Source organism: Candoia aspera, chromosome 14, assembly GCF_035149785.1.
Source record: "Candoia aspera isolate rCanAsp1 chromosome 14, rCanAsp1.hap2, whole genome shotgun sequence".
Classification (NCBI taxonomy): Eukaryota; Metazoa; Chordata; class Lepidosauria; order Squamata; family Boidae; genus Candoia; species Candoia aspera.
The window spans coordinates 17,814,434-17,832,754 of record NC_086166.1 but is presented as its reverse complement, the minus strand read 5'-3'; the positions used below and the strand labels follow the sequence as shown (position 1 = coordinate 17,832,754).

The 18,321-nt window shown below is 46.9% G+C and overlaps 1 protein-coding gene across 1 annotated transcript in view; it reads left to right on the top strand.

The window, feature by feature from the left end:
• The window catches only part of PKD1 (polycystin 1, transient receptor potential channel interacting), a 148,976-nt gene that overhangs the window by 107,075 nt on the left and 23,580 nt on the right, over positions 1-18,321 (top strand). The window contains exons 28-38 of the mRNA XM_063314827.1: positions 1,854-1,997; positions 2,504-2,714; positions 4,382-4,508; positions 10,275-10,391; positions 10,629-10,678; positions 11,269-11,471; positions 12,458-12,563; positions 12,871-12,989; positions 14,035-14,237; positions 14,999-15,193; positions 15,486-15,625. Coding sequence (XP_063170897.1) covers positions 1,854-1,997; positions 2,504-2,714; positions 4,382-4,508; positions 10,275-10,391; positions 10,629-10,678; positions 11,269-11,471; positions 12,458-12,563; positions 12,871-12,989; positions 14,035-14,237; positions 14,999-15,193; positions 15,486-15,625 — 1,615 coding nt within the window. The remainder of the gene's footprint in view (positions 1-1,853; positions 1,998-2,503; positions 2,715-4,381; positions 4,509-10,274; positions 10,392-10,628; positions 10,679-11,268; positions 11,472-12,457; positions 12,564-12,870; positions 12,990-14,034; positions 14,238-14,998; positions 15,194-15,485; positions 15,626-18,321) is intronic.

Sequence of the window (18,321 nt, the reverse complement as noted above, 5' to 3'; positions counted from 1 at the left end):
GAACATTTCCAGCAGGGTGGTCTCGGACCAGTCGCTGACCTTCCCCGCGAGGGCTTTGAACTCCAGGGCGTAGTCAGGGACCGTGCGTGTGCCCTGTTTAAGTCTTTGGAGTGCGCTTTTCGCCCTTACTTTGGCTAGGGGGTCTTCGAAGTAGTTTTTCATCTCATTGATGAAGGCAGGGAAGGTGGCGAGGGCGGGGGAGCTGGACTCGTACAGTTGGACGTACCAGTCCGCCGCCCTGTCTTGTAGTTTGATCGCCACGGCGGCGATCTTGTCGGCTTCGGAGTCGTAGGAGTGTCCGTGCCTCCCCATGAACTCCCTGGCGTTCGTTACGAAGAACGAGAGTTTCGTGGGGTTCCCATCGAAGAAGATGGGGAAGTCCTTTGGGGCCCCGGCGTTTTGCGCGGCCCTGCCTCTCGCTTCCCGGTCTGTGGTGTCGTCCGCCTGTGCCATCTGCTGACCCTCCGCTGGCCCGTGGGGGTTCGGTGCTTCGCTCGGGGTGTGGGCCTGCGCGGGGACGTCGTTGGGTGGCGCGGGGGGCATAAGCGACTGGAGCATGGTCCAGAGTTCCGTCAGTTGAGCCCGCATGGCCGCGGGTTCAGCTCGTGCCTCCTCGTCCACAGCCCGCGCCGCCGCTGGGGCCGGTTCCGTTGGTGCGTCAGCGGGGGTGGGTTGCCGGCGGGGTTCATCCTCCCTCTGCCGCTGGTCTGCTTCCTCCGCCGTCTGCTGGGTGTCTCCATCGTCCTCCTCCGTGTTGACCGCCGTTGGGCTGTCGCTCCACGCCCGTTGCTGGGGTGCGATGTGGGGCGCGGGGTCCTCCGCTGGTTTCGGAAGGCATGCTGCTCCCTCCCGCGGTCGGGTTGCCTCCGTCGCCATCTCCCCTTGGGGTTGGAGCTGAGGCTCGGGTCGGGTGGGGTGGGCGTCCATGGCTCCGGGAGTCCGCGGTGCCTCTGGCCTTGGTCGGTCCTCCTCTGTCTCTTGCCGCGCGGCTCGCCCTCCTTGCCCGCGTCGCTCCGGCTTCATCTTGCTGGTCTTCTCGCCGTCTATTCCTCCCGCGGCTCGTTGTCGTCCGGTGGGGATCGGCGAGGCTGAGTTTATGACTCTCAGCTTTATGTCATGCGCTGCCTGCCTCTGAATAATACTCAGACACTGGTTCGAGGGATCAGGCTCTGGTTTATTCACAGCGCAGTTACAGCGTCGGAAGAAAAAAGCTGAGAGTGACAGGAGCGCGCCGGTGCGGGGTTTAAATACCCCGCGCCGGTCAGCGCCCCCTCACTCGCGGTCACGTCACCCCCCTTTGTCCAATACGTTGCCCTGCCGGTGGGTGAGGGGTTGTGAGGCCCCGCTGGCGTTCCGGGATCGCCCATCATCGGGTTTTCTATTCATCCGGTGATTGCTGTCAGCTGGGCGATCCCCGTTGTATTGGCGCTGATGGCTCGGGTGTGCTCCGTGATCCGTTTAGTTATTGTTTGTTGGCCGTTAGTCGTTGTGAGTTGATGGCTACTTATCTTGAGCCCCTTCTCCTGTTTCCTTGCTATTGTCATGTGTGCCATTGCGCTGATGACTTCAGCTCAACGGCACTCATGACAGTTACCCTTGGAGAACAAGTGAATGGTTCTGGCTTAGCCAAGCTTGACTTGTTAACACTGCCTGAGTAATAAAGGGTGTCAGAGAATTCATTGCTTACAAAGTTGCTTGTAGGGGCCAGGGGGCAGGGCGGGAAGAGAGGAGGCAGATGTTATTAGTGGGCATTCCCAAAGCATTGCAATATGAAGATGACCATGTGCTGAAGTCAGTAATCAGAAAAGGACATGGCCTAAACCTGTGTCTTCTTCCTGCCTTCCGCTTTTCAGGACTCAACCCAGCTTGGTTTTTGCAGCATGTCGTTGTCAGAGACTTGCAGACCTATAAGAGCTACCACTTCTTGGTGAATGACTGGCTGTCTGTAGACAGCGTGGAGAACGATGGCCTGGTGGAGAAGGAAGTCTTTGCTGCCAGTGAGTGGGAGAGGAGCTTGTCATGAGCCTGCCTAGGACATCCCTTGGAGCCTCTGTTTTGAAACTGGCTCAGTGGAGGAGGAAGGAGGACTCACAGGGCTCCAACCAGAGGGAGCTAAGAGCCATGCTTGGCTTGAGACCTCACAGCAAAGGCAAAATGGCTGGCCCAGATCAGATTCTACTTTTGAGGGAAGGGAAAACACAAAAGGCCTGAACATGAAGTGAGCAACCCTCACTGTCAAGAGGTCTTTTAAGCCTGAAAGGAGCACTGCTGGTCCTCTTAAAGAGATCTCCTTCCACTACCTCACTTTGGGGATTGAAATGAAGACAGGCCTGAGACAATCCCTTTCAGCAGATTTTTTCCTTATGGATAGTGTAAGTCCCATGAGGCTAAGGAAACAGGAGGAGAGACTTCCTAAGTATATGCTTTGACATCATGACCACCATTTGGAGCTTCATGCTCCACAGCTTCTCTGCACATCTCACCCATCTCTCTTTCTCTGCAGGTGAGGCAGATCTGAGGAGCTTCTTGCGGATCTTCATCGGCGAGCTACAGCGGGGTTTCTTTGAGAGGCATGTCTGGCTCTCCCTATGGGACCGGCCCCCTCGCAGTCGCTTCACTCGGGTTCAGAGAGCATCATGCTGCTGCCTCCTCATCTTCCTCTTCCTCTGTGCCAATGCCGTGTGGTATGGTGTTGTGGCAGATGCCAACTTCAGGTGTGCCACGAGCATCTGACATGCTCTGGGTGCCAGATTTTTCTCTGCCCTCCCTCCACTGAAAAGAAGACTCTCCCAGAGTTTCTATACAAGAGGAGAGAATAAGGTCCAAAAATGTCAGCACTTAATTGTTTTCCCCCTTTAGAATTCAATTTATCCCCCTGGTTCTTGAAGGGTGACTTTCTCATGATCCCCTCGTGGCTCCAGTATGAACTGCTAAGGAGACTGTTGCCTTAACTGACAACAGAAGGACATCCTCGTTAAAACGTGACTCTCCCTCTGGATCTTTATCTGCATTACCCCAAACATAGTCCATATGTTAGCACCAATTACTCACCTGCAGGGACCCTCCTTCTGTCCCAGAGGGGGCTAGATAGATAATGGAGCCCAGGCTTGAGGTAATCCTTCCCTGTGTGGAAGGAAGATGGAAGAAAAGAAGTTGGTTATGAGAAGCAGAAGGGCAGGCATGAGCCAAGGGGCTGCCAGTGTGGGGAAGGTGGCTTCCCTGCCCTTAACAAGGGTGCGCACCTTCTTCAAGACACATGGGGCCTTTGAGTCCCATGCAAGAGACTGCACGCTCAAGACAGGGCAAAATTTATTCCAATTTAATTTTAACTGATAAATCTTAATTTAAATATGATTACTCCCCCATGTTTAATAATTTCCCCCCTTTAATACATTAAAAATTACCATTTGGTGGCAAATTTTACAATGGCTGTGGAGCCTCATCCAGGATTTGGTGGGCTGTCTGTGTCTCTGGTCAGCAAGATCCTGAAGGAACCTGGGAGCCTCCTGCTGGATTCTTTCCCATGTGATACCCTTGGCAAGTCTTGCTGGCCTTTTCTTTTTCTGAGGCGATGGAAGAAGACAAGAAGAAGGGTGGGGAAAGATAGCCAAGTGCCCTATTTCCTCCCACTCAGTTCACAAAACTTGGCCAGGCTGGGCCTCCCCTCCCTCCTGATACCTTGACAACCCTGCTCTTAAATCTGGCCTGGTGCAGCCTCAGGGCAGGACGCTAAGTGTAAAACCCACTGGAATATCCTTTTTATCATACGTCAGAAATCTGTCTTCTTCAAATTTATTGTTTAAATATAAAAAAGGAAAGAAACTACGGAGAGAAAGAAGGAGGAGATACACAAAAACACAAAAAGGAAACAAGAAAATGTGTAATACCTGATTTCCTATTACATATAGGAAACTATGCAGCTCCATTTTTAAACATGTCTTTAAACCTTGGCTGCATGGAACAGTATTGATTGATCTTTCCATTTCATCCATAGAGTACATTCTTTTAAAAAACCTAATCTGTTTCAGTGATCCAAGATTGTGAATCTGGGGTTGCATTATCTAGCCTTAAAGAATGATATTGCTCTATAAATTATTGTTTTTCATACCATAATAAGCCAGAATAGTGACCCCAGCCTCCATCATCTGAGTCACCCCTTTTATGCTCCCAATATAATGAGGCTGGGGGATTCCTAAAACAGCAGCAGGGCTGGGGTTCCCCTGTGAGTAGGAAAAGGTCCTCTCTCCCTAACAGTTTATCATTTATATCATTCAAATAAACATCATTTACATATATGAAAACATCTACATTTTCTGGAGTATTAATAACAGAAAACAGCACAAACAGCTTCCAACCGACCTTTTTTTTGGTCTGTTTTTAGTCAAGCGCCCATCTCCACCCTGATCCCGGTCAGTGGCGAGACAGTCTTGGTTGGCTTGGTCTCCAGTCTGGTTGTTTATCCCCTGTACCTGGTGCTCCTCTTCCTCTTCCGGATGGCACGAAGCAAGGTAATGAGGGAAGACAGTCTGTTCCAAGCACTGAAGTGTGGATTTCAGAACAGCCCTGTTGCCTGGGGAATTCTGGGAAATGAAGTCCACACTTCAAAAGAATGCCCAGGAAAGGTTTGGTTTAGAGGTTCCACAGTGCCCCAACTCTTAAAAATACTTAGTTTCAGAAGTTGTCCAAAGTTCAGTCTCCTTGGAATGGAGTTGTTGGCATCTGCTGCCCTCTAAAACTTGTACTTTTTGTTGTTGACTATACTGACACTATAGTGTTAATAATTTTTATAGCAATTTCCCAGATGTTTAAGTACTGATGTTCCAATTGAAAGAATATTTTATTTTTCCATTGTTTTGCAATAACAAATTTGGCAGCTAAAAATAGCAATTGATTTAATTTCCTATGTTGCATCAATTTTGATGCCTTAGAAAATAAGGGCAATAAACCAGCAGCAGCAGCATTCATTATGAAAGATTTCTAGATGATTTTTCCAAACATTTTCAACCTAAAGAAATGCCTAACTGGGCACTGACACTGAAGATTATAATCTGTGCCAGCTGGCTTATAAATCTTGTGTACACAATCTAGAACGTTTGCAGTTTATACATAGTACTTTCAGCAGAGGGATATGTATCTATGGGTCATCTTTGTGCTAACTTTTGATGAGTTGCTGAAATGGATTTGAAAGGAAATATATATATACAGAGGATTCCAGTGAGAATCCTGTCTAGATCCCATGTTACCATTCCAGGGATTTGAAAGACTTCCAGAGAACCTTTTTGGTTTAAGTTGTATATAACAGAATAATATGTTAAATAATCATGATATATTATGCAATGCACATATTCAGCATTGTTCAAATGTTGTCTTAATAGGTGATATCTAGATAATTTACACAAGAATAATTGAACTGGACTTGTTTAAAATCAAGTTGGAATGTAACAAGAGTTTCCCTAGTTATTAAGCCTCTATTTCCCTATATTGAACCAATTTATGCTAAACAAGAGAATAGCTGAGAAATAGGGGAGAGACAAGGAGAAGAAAATCAGGAACCAATAATTGCTTCCTCTTCTTCCAAATATCCAAAGTGAGTTTTAAATATGCATTTAAAACAGGAGATATTCCATTCTTACTCCCTAACTGATAGGGATGTCAGTGCTTGTGCAGTTCAGAACAATCGTGGTTGGAATTCCTAACAATAGGAACTATTTTCATTCAAGGCTGCATGAGCTCCATTGGCATAAGGATGCCATCACTATTTTCATGGCATGCTGAGGCCCATCCTTCAAAAGTGGGTGGGCCATTGCCCATTTTGGGAGGGGTTCCAGGAGGTGCTTTAAGATCTGCAAGATGTAGGCACCCACTTTCCCCTTAAAGGACCCTCAACCCCAACTTCCCCAGTATGCAAAAAAGAGCCCAAATTTAGGACTCCACTCACCTTGGGGGATTTTAAGGGCCCACAATAAGAACATTGGCAGGAAGAATGCGATCTCTGAGTCACACATTTGTCATTTAGTTGAAGGATACTGAATTAGTTGAAGGATACTGAAATATTGTTTCAAATTTTATACACTGAAATCTCCAACATGCTTTTTTAAATGCAAGTCTTTTTATTTGCAAACAGAGGTACATTCTCAGAACCAAAATGTACTCCTCATAGATTCATGGACATGTTCTGCATAAATGAAAATTCTTTGCCACTTACAAAATCAAGTAAAATGAAATTGGAAGTATTTGAAACAAAACAGAAATTTAGGAAAAAACTATTTCTAAATGCAAAGCAATGATACACATTTTTTAAAATTTTTGAAGATTAAAGAAACATACAGGTGGTCCTCACTTAACAACCATTCATTTAGTGATGGTTCAGACATGATGGTGCTGGAAAAACTGACTTACGACTGGTACTCATACTTATAACCATCGCAGCATTCCTGCGGTCACATGATCACGATTTGGGTGCTTGGCAACCAGTTCGCATTTATGACTGCATTTATGACCTTCCTGGCCGGCTCCTGGCAAGCAAAATCAATGGGGAACTGCATGATTTGCTTAACGACCACGTGATTGGCTTAACACCTGTGGTGATTCGCTTAATGACCACTGCAAAAAAGGTCATAAAATTGGGTCATTCACTTAATGACCACTTTGCTTAGCAACCAAAATTCCGGTCCCAATTGTGGTCGTTAAGCAAGGACTACCTGTAGTTTTAGAATTGGAAGGGGTTGTTGGGTGCAGGAGTCCAAGTGAAGCCCCCTCCTCAGATTGTGTCCATCCAGTGAAAGGGAGACAACAACTCTCTCCGTAACTGATTCCCCTGCCAAAGAACTCCCACAGTTGGAAAGTTGGTTTTCTAACATTCAGTCAGAATTGCCTTCCTGCAACTTTAGTACATTATTCAGCGTCCTGCATCAGAATGAGGGAACAGAGCCTGGTCATCTTTTGTGTGACAACCTTTCAGGTACATGAAAAATTATATAGTGTTCCTCCTCAGTTGTCTTTTCTCAGTGCTGATATATCCAGTTCCCTTATTCATATGACTTAGTTTCAGGTCTCCAGATCATCCATGCTTCCCTTCTTGACATTTGTTCCTCCTTGTCTGACTCCGTAAAGGATAGTGCCTCGCCTTTGAAGTCAGCCTGATGTGCAGAGAATGCAGTAGAAGGATTACTTTGTATGATTTGGAAATGATGATTCTGTTGATGCAGTCTGAACTTGCATTTGTCTTTTTAGCAACCCCATCATACTGTTGACTCGTATTCAGCTTGTGATCAGTTATAATTCCAAGATGTTGCAATAATTTAAGTTCTATTTTACAAATAGTTACACTTCTTTAGGTGGTGCCAATAATAAACTGAAGTGTAGTAGCTTCTGGAAGCTATTTCTGTGAACCTTTATCAATATTAGTACAGTAAATGATTTACCAAAGTTAAGTTCTCAATCCCTTGAGCATAAAATTTATTTAATTCAAATTTGCAATGGAATGATACATCTGTTAGGATTTTGAAGGAAAATGAGAATGAATCAGGAAAACAGGTAGTAAATGCAGAGGCCCATAGGATGGAAAGCTGGGAGTTCTAAACCAACTTTCCCAGAAGCCTCCTGGGTCTTCATACCCTGGTCCTGCCTCCTGCTTTGGGGTAGCAGCTTGAAATTCCTGCTGCCACCGTTTGTCCTCCGGGAGAATCTCACCTGACATTTACCCCTAAATCCAACGCGTGAGGGAAATAGAGCTCTCACGTGCTGTGCTGCCTTTCTGGCAATTAAAGTTCAATATACAAAAGTTGAAATAATTTCTATAGTGCCACCTCCTGGTTTTATGATATGGTGACTATAAGATTCAACCTTTCCTTCTGCCCATGGGAGATAAATCAATCTCACAAGAAATTTTAAAAGATCAAATTTTATTAAGGGGAAAAAAAGGATAAAAGGTATTCCTCCTCCTTTTTAATAAGATGTATTAAAAAGCAGACATTCCATTTGGAAGAAGATAACTATTTTATTTTTATCTGTTCAGTTGTGTACAATTCTCAGAGACTGCCTGGACAAGTCCCTGCAGTTTTCTTGGCAAGGTTTTTCGGAAGTGGTTGGCCATTGCCTCCTTCCCAGGGCTGAGAGGGAGGGACTGGCCCAAGGTCACCCAGCTGGCTTTGTGCCCAAGGCAGGACTAGAACTCAGGGTCTGCCGGTTTCCAGCCTGGTGCCTTCTCCACTAGGCCAAACTGGTCCTATAAGACGACTGTAGGGCTGCCCAGATCACAGCAATACAGCAGCTTGCAAATTACGCAGGAAAGAAACTCCAGGGGAAAATGTGACACTCTGGACAGATGATAGATGGACGATGGCCTGCAGCGAATGAATCGGTCTCTGTCCAAAAACTCCAGAGAGACCAGGGAGAGTTCCAATTATTACAGTTCACAAAGATACTGTAAAGAAAAATATATTTTTATGAATATAGTCTGAAATATCAGAAGCATCTGCAGGGGACATCAGAAAAGTCAGGGTGACAACCACAACCATGCAACACATATAAAAACGGAATTTGTGATGGGTATAAAAAAGAGGCCAGTCTTTGATTACACACTTGCGGTGCCATCTTGATTTATTTTTTTATGCTTCCTAAGGATGCCCCTATGAAATAGGACTAAAGGCTGGAATTAAACACCCAGTTTCATAGCTTGTACAGAGAGATAAAGAAAGTAAGAGTTAGCACCCAGCAGAAAACAGGTACCAAAAACCTAGTGCAAATTCCCGGCTATCTGCTGCTGCTGCCCCAAAGCAAACGGTCCTCGGCCGCCATGCCGGGGCGTTCTCTAGCCTTCGGCGACCGCAAACCTTAATCTGATGGGGCTGAAGATGAAGGATTCCCCATTCTTCTCCCAGCCTTCCTCCACAGGCCTTCCCCTTTGCTCTAGAAAGGCAAAAACGTTTCTGTATCCAGCCGAGGGAGGGCTGGGTGTGTCCGTGCCAAGAGCCCCTTCTCACCCGTGCGGTGTGGACTGTGGGTCTGGAGTCTACAATTTTATGCACAGGCCGCGCTCATAGAAGTCTAAACAAACAAATAAATGGAAGCATAAACTGAATCTACTGGCTGTGTATCTGTGTTGGTAACCTCTACCCCAAATTCTATCTAATGACTTCCAAAAGGAACTATTTTTTCCTGGGAGTTTAATTCCAGGCAGTCTGGAGACTTGGCCACTTACTAGGCTTGAATTCAAGGACTGAAGTACCAGTGACTTGTAATATTACATAACATTTCAAATCAATGTTACAGGTCGTAATTTATTCACTGTATGGTAAATAAAAATACAGAGAGGTAGCAATATCTGCTTGTTTTATAGAGAATTGGTGGCAGTGCTGTAAAGTGTTAAAAACAAAGAAAATTCCAAGTTCCCGCAGGATTCAGGCACAAAGATTTATTGACATAGTAGTTAAATGAATGTCACACAGTGGATCAATAGGTATCAGTGTCTGAATTCCTAGGAGACTGGAAACTTAAGTGTGAAGCTGGTATCATTTCTTAGTTTTTTAATGTTAATCCAAATATGTGTATGAGTAACAAAATGATGTTTAAATGAGTAACAAAAATGTAGTTTTTGTAACTTTTTCTCAACTATGTGTTTTATATGGTTTTACTATTTTTAATATTGTTAGCTGTCCAGAGTCATGTATTTGAGATGGGCAGCCATATAAATCAAACAAACAAACAATTTTGTTAATGACAGTCTCAAATAAATAAATGTGAAGAAAGAGAGAGTAAACTGCATGATCAGAGCCATCTTTCTAATCCACAAATGTGGCCTAAAGATTGAGAAGTGAGAAGAGGGAGGGAGTCTTCCCCCCTCTTCTAACTTAATCCTGGAAAGGGGACTGGCTGGTTTCAGCCATCCCCTCCCTTATTTGGGGGCAGCTTCCAGGACTCGTCTTAACCCAGCATGAGCACCCTGAGCTCTCTGGTTCTTGGATCTATCAGATGGTGCATTCTGGTTTAGAAAGTAGAGCTGAATTTCTGCCTGATGCCAGCAGCCACCTTCCTCACAGCCTCCGGCCTGCTTGGCAGCAGCTTGTAAACCACAAGAGCATCAGCGATTAGGTGCTGGCAGGCTTCTCCCCCCCACCCCCCGCTTCTTTTAAGATGAGTTTCAAGTGTCTTCAGCAGTACCCAAAACAAGTTCATTCAGAGGCAGCTTTAAACTTTCTCCCTGCTCCTTCTGATCCCCCGTGATCCCAGCCAAGCAAAGAACTTAGTCCCTCAAGCGCCCTTCTCTTCCGCAGGTGAACATCAGCCAGTCTCTGGCCCATTCAGACCAGCAGTCCTTGGAGATCGACAACTACCTGGACGCATCACTTTTGGAGAATTCCTTCCTCACCTTCCCCGGCCTTCGGACAGAGGTGAGGAGCATCGGGGCTGCTGCCCTTTCTCACCACACCCATATGCAAGCTCTGCGCCTGGCCTGGGAATCCCTCCTTCTACCTCCTGTTTCCTTGCCATCTTCTCGGTGACCTCTCCAGAGATGGCTTCTCCTGGAGGAGAGCAACGAAGGAGCCAGGCGTGTGGTTAGCATCTCAAGGACAGACTTAAACGCTTGGGCTAAACACTTGTCTCTTTCACTCCCTCTTCCTTTATAGGCATTTTCACAACAAACCAAAACCGATTTGCTCTTGGATGATTCAGAAAGGTAGGTCCTTGGCTTCTATTTATGAACAGCGCCATCTTCTCTTCCACAAGCCCATGTGGAAGAAAGAAACGTGTTCTGGGCACGGGAACTTTTCGTGGTAAAAGGTGGTATTCCTTGTAAAGCTCTGCCAAAGGCCAAGCTAACTATCAGTTCAAGCTGGATGCTGAAATAGGTAGAGCAGTAAGCTGAGCTTAAGTGAAGCCTTCTCCAAGTGAAACCTGACTCCTGGGGACTTCTTGGACATATCCATTAAGTTTTCTTGGCAACAGTATGGGAACGGTTTGTACTGACTTCTTCCAAGCTATTGTTTTGACTTCCCAGTCTAGGCTACAGCCTTGGGATTTCGTGGTGATCTCCCATCCAAGGACACAACAGCTCTGACCCTGCTTAGCTTTTTAAGATCAGCCAAACGTGGCTTAGTGCTGCCACCTGCTGTTTGCAACTAGAGTTTTGTCACGTGGGAACAAGGCTGAAAAAAGTAATGCAGGCTTTTCTTGAGACCACATTTGGAGGAAGGGGGAGCAGCCAGAGAGCTTGTCTGATGTTCCTGGGCTCAGCCTCCCTCCATGCAGTTTTTTGTTTGGGACCAGCCTGATCCGGTGGCATTCCAATGAAGCCCTGCTCAACTGGCCAGACCTGCTCAGCGATCCGTCCATCATGGGCAACACCATCCAGAAGCTGAAAAGGGGGAGGACCAGCCGTCATCTTGGCCTCGAGGCTCCTTTGGCTGCTGAGGGGGACAGCATGGCCCCAGTCTTTCCCCAGGCTCAGGCCAGATACTTCTCTGCTTCTGGTAAGGTGGGGTGCAAAAGCTGCCAGAGTTCATTGAGGGCTTGCAGTGAACCTTGACTTCTGTTGTAGGGTTGCCCCTTCAATCTGGGCTACTTGGATGGGGACCTCCTGTGAAGAATCAGAGAGGTTCTTGGTGCTGTGAAAGAAAGAACAAGAGGGGGTCAGACAAATTCTCAGGGGTATCTGCAAGGTGATTGAAGCTCTGTTGGGTTTTTATATGCATCATGTGTGTGAGGCACATTAAAATGGACAGAACTTTGCTTGCACCATCACAGCCATCATCTTGACTTTTTTGATCGCACCCTAGAGGCACCCCTGAATGCTCCCTTTCTAGGATATCTCTGCACTAGGAAGCACTTTGCAATGTAGGGCCAGAAACACTCTGAGCTCCAAATGTTACTCACACTTAGACAAAGTTGGGGTTTTAAAATACTGGTTTGTGGAATACTGCTAAGCCAAATCAACCCATATTATAATTGAGGGCAGTGGGCCTTCCTGTTTCACCTTGACCCACCAAGGGCTTCCAGAGTCTTCGGGAGGGGGATTGTCCCCATGTCAGGAGACCAGGCCCAAACATGTCAGCAGTTCTCCCCACAGCCTCTCAGGCTGGAGGGCAGGGAGGGAGGGAGGATCCCCTGCCTGGGTACAGAGTGGCACCAAGAGGCGGGTGGAAGGAGAATCCTGAAAATCAACTTGGACAGAGGAGAACCGGTCAAGAGCCTTGATCCTTTCCCCTACCCACCACAGATTTCCCTTAGGGCATTGCATGCAGGGCCCAGAGTGGGCGGCCTGCCCCTAGTGGGAGGATATGGTGTCTCACATGGGAGGAGTCTCTTCCCAGCAGTTGTGGACTCCCTTCTATCGGTGCAGTGGAGCATCTGGTCTTGTGAACCTGGGAGGAAGACAGGCCAGGCCAAACGCATCCTTCACAACACCCATCAGAGATACCATTCACCCTGAGAGCTTGATATGTTCTTCCCATAACAGACGAAGATCTGATGCGGCAAATTCTTGCAGATGGAGCTGGTGGCATCGCTCATCTTCAGGAAGGGGGAAGCTGCCCCAGGGTTGAGACAGACCTCCTCTCAGGGCTGTAAGTCTGTGGGGAGTGGAAGGGGGTGTGCGCAGGAGGCAGCTCTCAGGGTACCCCATCCCATTCTTCTTGGCTGCGTTTGTGTGTGAGAGATGCAAACATGGGCAAAAGGGGGTGGTGCACTGCATAGGAGTTTCCTCTGGGAGGCTTGCACTGGGCCTCCCCCCTGGTGAACAGTTGCCCTTCAGAGGCTGGGGCTGAGAGGCAAGTGGTCATGGTTGAAAAGTCCTAGTTGCTTCTGGCCAATATCTGGGGAATGGCAAGAGGGGCACTTGAAAAAGTTCCTGCATTGGATTTATCCCGGTAGATCAAACGTGCCAGGAGACAAGACAGAGGCAATTGTGTTGCAGAGGCTGAACGAGAAAGGACAGTGCGTGGTGGCCCCTGGCCGGGAACTGAATCATTCTGCCAAATCAACCCGAACAGGTAACCTCTGGCACTCAGATCCCCAACCTTGTTCTGGCCACCTGGGGAAAACACAGTCTTCAGGGCACCTGCATCCCTCTTGAATAAGCCTCACTAGAATACGATACTTATCACTTCATGAGTCTCACCAGCTGGCTTTCTGGTGGAACTGTAGTCCCAAGACCCCCAGAGGTCAGTGGGAGAACCCGGTTTAGGGTTGTCCTTCAGGAGCTAAGCTGCCTGCCCTCATCTTCCGGGATAGGCTTTTCCCTAAATACCTCCTGTTCCCCTCTTCCTGCAACTCAGTTGTGGCTGCTTCCCTCTTCTGTCTCCTTGTTAAGTTTAATTCAATACTTGCACTGAAAGAACCTCTTACCCTGGGTGGGGCATCCACAAGCAGTCAAAAAAGCTAAGGTGGTGGCTGTAGTCATGGGATCAAAGCGGCATACTTTTTTGTGCATGTGTGTGAGGATCGTAGGTTCAGATATCCCAATAGTAAGAAATCTCTCTGGAACCAGTGAGGTCTCAGTAAAGTATTTCATTTATTGAAAGCTACAGTAACATCGCCATCTACATCTAAAGACTCAAGTAACTGAAATCCCCCCAGTTCCCTTCTTTTACCAGCCCCAAGTTCCCACCTTTGTTTGAAATTGAATATTTACAACTGCTGTTAGTTTAACAACATGATTCCCAGCAACATTCTTCCCTGTCCATTTGCAGGTAACACTTTAGCCACAACATTCTGGCATCGATTTGCTGGCTCTGTGATGTCTCTGGTCCTCACTCACAGTAATCAAGTTTCCCCCCTCCCTCCTTTACAACCCATGACAGAGGAGAGGGATCAGAAGGGTTTTTTATGGCTTCTGAGGCCAAACCTCTGACTTGAGGACTCTGAAATACACCACCCCCAAAGTAATTGGGTGCAACATTTAGATTCCCGCAGCCTCGTCTCATCTTCAGCAGTATGAAGGCTGTGCTCAGCGTAGCTCCTACTCTCCCCTCTTCCCGCACCAGCAGGTGGACTTGTGCCAAGACTCACCTCCCCACCCCATTTCTGTGCCTGCAGTTGTGGACCAGGGTCTCCGGAAGCGCTTGCTGCCCTCCTGGTACTCCCACCTGGCCCATGCCGTCAGCATCCTCCTCCTCCTCGTCTCCTTTGGGGTCTCTGTGTGGATCGGAGTGGGGTTCACCTCTGGCGTGGCCCTCATGTGGCTGATCTCAGGGATTTTCAGCTTCCTCGCTTCCTTCTTGCTCTGGGAGCCCCTCAAGGTAAGTCCTGGTAGAAATGTCCCAGGACCACTCCAGATTCCCACCAAAATTCGCTCCAGCTTTCGTTCGCTGGTTTCCATTCTCTCTGGGCATCCTGTATTTCCATCCTTTGCCTCCCCCTTATTTGCATGTTCCATCTTTCTTTCAGATGTTGGTTTGCAATGCTAAAATTTGAGTAGACATCCAATAAACGTTTCTGCCTGTTGTCTCCCACTTCCAAGAGAGGCTTGGTTGCCAAAGTCATTGCACAGAGATTGTGCTGCAACTCAAAACCTTTTTGGTTTTCAGGAAGCCACCTGCAGGGTTCGGGTTGACCTGGTGGCTGGATTATTTATGGGCCAGCCCCATGCCTTTTATTTGGCAAGACCCAGGGCAGAAGGGCACAGAGCCAGCAGCCTGCTCACCCTGTGGCACTGCATTGCGCCATTCCCCCAGCAGCGAGGGGGCAAGTTTCAACCATGCAGAGCACCACAACTCAGTGAAGGGAGAGGAACCAAAATGCTGGCACAGTGCGCAGGGATTGTTGAGAGCAGTTGCATTTGGAGCACATTCCCCTTGTGGTCAAACACTTCCAATAAGAAGCCCTGAGTGATGAGAACAGGAGGTGTCTCTATAGTAGTGATTGGTTAGTCAAAAAAAAGAGGAAGTTGATTTAGCAGATCCTACACTGAACAGGGGATTGGACTAGATGACCTGTGATGTCACCCCTGACTCCAGCATTCTTTGATCTTTTGTGGAACTTGCATGTTTTTTACTTGCAGATTCTCCTGGAAGCTCTTTACTTCTCACTGGTGGCCAAGCGCCTGCATCCTGAGGAGGATGACACCCTGGTGGAGCATCCCTTTGTGGAACATGTGTCGGAGAAGATTGGGAAGGTCCGGCCACCGCAGGGCTTTGCTCTTTTCCAGGCCAAGGAGGAGGCCAGAAAGGTCAAACTCCTGCACAGCCTGCTCAAGGTAAAAAGGGTGTCAGCTGTGTAGGGAGGGCCAGGGGTCCTGAGATTGTGCCCCAAGGAGAGGCCAGAAAGGAGATGGGACCTCTGATGTCATATCCCCTCCTGGCAACAGGAACCCCTGAACTTCCCCCAACACTCTAATCTCAGGGAAGCCCACGAGAGTGTACATGCACGCACGCACATGCCAATACCAGAGCAGAATGCCTGTTCCCTGGGCTTGGGCATCCTTTCTGCAGGGGCTGCTTTGGGCTGGTCTCAGCAGGATGGCAAGTCTCTTTCTCTGTTCCTCGTAGAACTGCTTTGTCTATATGTTGTTTCTGCTGGTCATCCTCCTCACCAACTACGGCGGGGCTTCACCCAACAGTCAGGCATTTCTGTTGCAAAAGTCCATCAAGCAGCAGCTTGGCATCATGCAGTTCCTGGACATTAAGAGGTATTTCTGCTGCAGGTTCTAACGTTTACGTTTTTAGCTCTGATGTTTTGATGCTCCTCTTATCAGCCTGCTGAGCTTCACCAATCCCTTCCTAGGAGTGAGTAGTCCACAAAATATTCTTCCCTACTCTGTTAGTGCTTGTAGAACATCTGATACCTAAGAACAAAGTAAAGCTTGTTCTTTAGAGTGCAAAAGATTATCTGAACCCTTTTCAGTGGGGTTTCAGGTCTGGACATATATGGAGACAGCACTTGTGCTTGTTCATAATCTCTGGTGGAACTGGGATATGGGTGGTGCAACCATCCCGCCCTCCTAGATCTGTCAGCGGCTTTCGATATCATGGACTGTGGTATTCTTTTGGACCAACTACAGGGAATAGGAGTTGGAGGCATGATGTTATGGTGGTCCTCCTCCTTTTTCTGTGGCTGGTTCCAGTTGGTGTTGGTGAGGGGAGAGAGTTCAAAGATGGACAAGCCTTGCTGTGCCCATATAACAGCCTTGCTACCTGAGCTGCACTGGTTGCCAGTTGGCTTCCAGGTCCAATTCAGGGTGCTGATTCTTACCTCTCAAGCCCTACGTGACTCAGGTATTTGAGGGACTGGCTGTATCTAGCAGGACTCAGGAAGTGACCCTTCTCTGTGGCTGCACCTGCCCTTTGGAACAGCATCCCTGCAATGTTCCTAGTTCTGAACTCTCCTAAATAAAACCTAAATACAAGCCACATAGGATATATTTAAGTTTATTAAATGAAAGGCAGCATCTAGAAGCAAGGCAAAGCCACGATTAACTTCTGGCGCGCAGTTCAGCAGCTTAAGGCTTTTCCGCACCACAGCATTTTTTTTCTTTCTTCTACTTTTCCCCCATCTCCCCCCTTGTGCGCCTGAAGAAGTGTCTCTAGCAAGCACCAAAGCTTAACCTTGGCAGTTCTTTTCCATCTTCTTATCTTTACTGCCTTTTGAAAGAATGCTGGCTGTTTTCTTTTTAGCGCACGCACACGGGCTTTGTCCACACCAGCCCCCTCCTTTCTTTTTCCCCAGCAGCAGCACATAACTCATGGCAGGGTGGAAACTTCGAATTACATTATTTTGCAAAGATTCCAACCTGACATTCCACCTCACCAAAATACACTAAAGCAATTTTAAAACCCCTCACCCCATTCCCCATACAAAGCTAGCACAAATGAAAAGCAATACGATAGCAGCAAAGAAAAATAATGCAATTGATGCAAGTTCAATAAGTGTCCTGTTTTGGCTTCTGTGGGATTTTTTTGTGGAATTTCTTCACAATTCTGGGAGCACGAACATGGGTGCTATTGACACACTCATTTTGACCCGCAGGAAAATGTTACCATTGAATTAAGTATTTCAGGCAATTTCAGTGAAGTCTAGAGTCCAAGATATCTTGAACCTCAAAATGCTGCTCCCCTTTAATCATTGCAGGAGATGGGATTGGAGATTCTGTGTGTCAGCATTCAAATGTTTTCTCTGGTTTCAGCAAACTGCAATGAAAAACCAGATGCATTCATTTCAAAGATTTGGGTAATTACAACTGTACAGTGATATCATTAATGCACTTAATTACAGGGAAGGGTCCAATGAATTTGAGTCCTAGTTTTTTCGATGGCTGGGTGGACTTAAGGTATTTTGTAGATAAGAAAACTTTGTCTCTCACTTTCAGTGGCCACTTAGGAGCACGTTTGCGATCAGCAAAAGTTTTGTAAGTCTCTCATGCCTCTTCTAAGGTTTTGGTGATTACAGGCCAATAGGAGTTCAATTGATGGAGCCAGTTACATAGCGAGGGAACTGATGTTTGTTTATTGCCCAATTCTGGAATAGCAAGAAAGTCCTGGCTGTTAGTAATTTGGAAAGGGGAGAAACCAGTGCTTTGGCGTACGGCGTTGCTGTATGCCACTTCCGCAAAGGGGAGAAGCTCCACCCAGTCATTCTGTTGGTAACTGATGTAACATCTCAAATACTGTTCTAGTATCTGGTTCCGCCATTCACACACTTCGCCTGTTTCAGAGTGATGGGAGTGTTGGAATTATCAGGGGGTCAACTCAGCATTGTCTTATAAGCATAAGGGGGTCTTTCTTGTAAATGCATCTCTGTTGTGCTTGTGGGATGTCACATGGGTCACCTGATTTCCACTTCCTCCTCCTCCTTGGGTTTGGGGATTAACGATCTCCATTACCTCTTGGGCACACCTGCAAGCAGGAGATGCACCAGAATGCAGCCCTCATTCTTCCATCTTGCTTGCACACAGACATTTCTATTCCACATAGAAATGTGTCTGCAAAGAACCAGTGATGAATAAGTGCTTTCTACTGTGAAGCTACTTGTATCCAGATCTACTGAATAAATGTAAGCTACCTTTTTTTTCTCTTCATCTAACTACTATGTGAAGACTGAATTCTTTTCTGAACATAATTAAGTTTAATGTGCAAGTTTCTTTTTTGGTTCACGCTTCTGCTTTGCAAGATTGTTGTTAGCTACTTGGAGTTCTTTTATTAACCTTTAAAAACTCCATCAGGGAGGAGCTTAAGCTTTGTTCCACCACTACATACAAGTTTCAAAAACTCCCACCAAAACTGTGACATAAATTGGATGCTGCAAGTCAGAGATTACATGCTCAGGCATCCCGTGTAAATGGTAAACGTGAGATAAACATCCTTGCTAGTTTTCTAGCAATGGGAATGC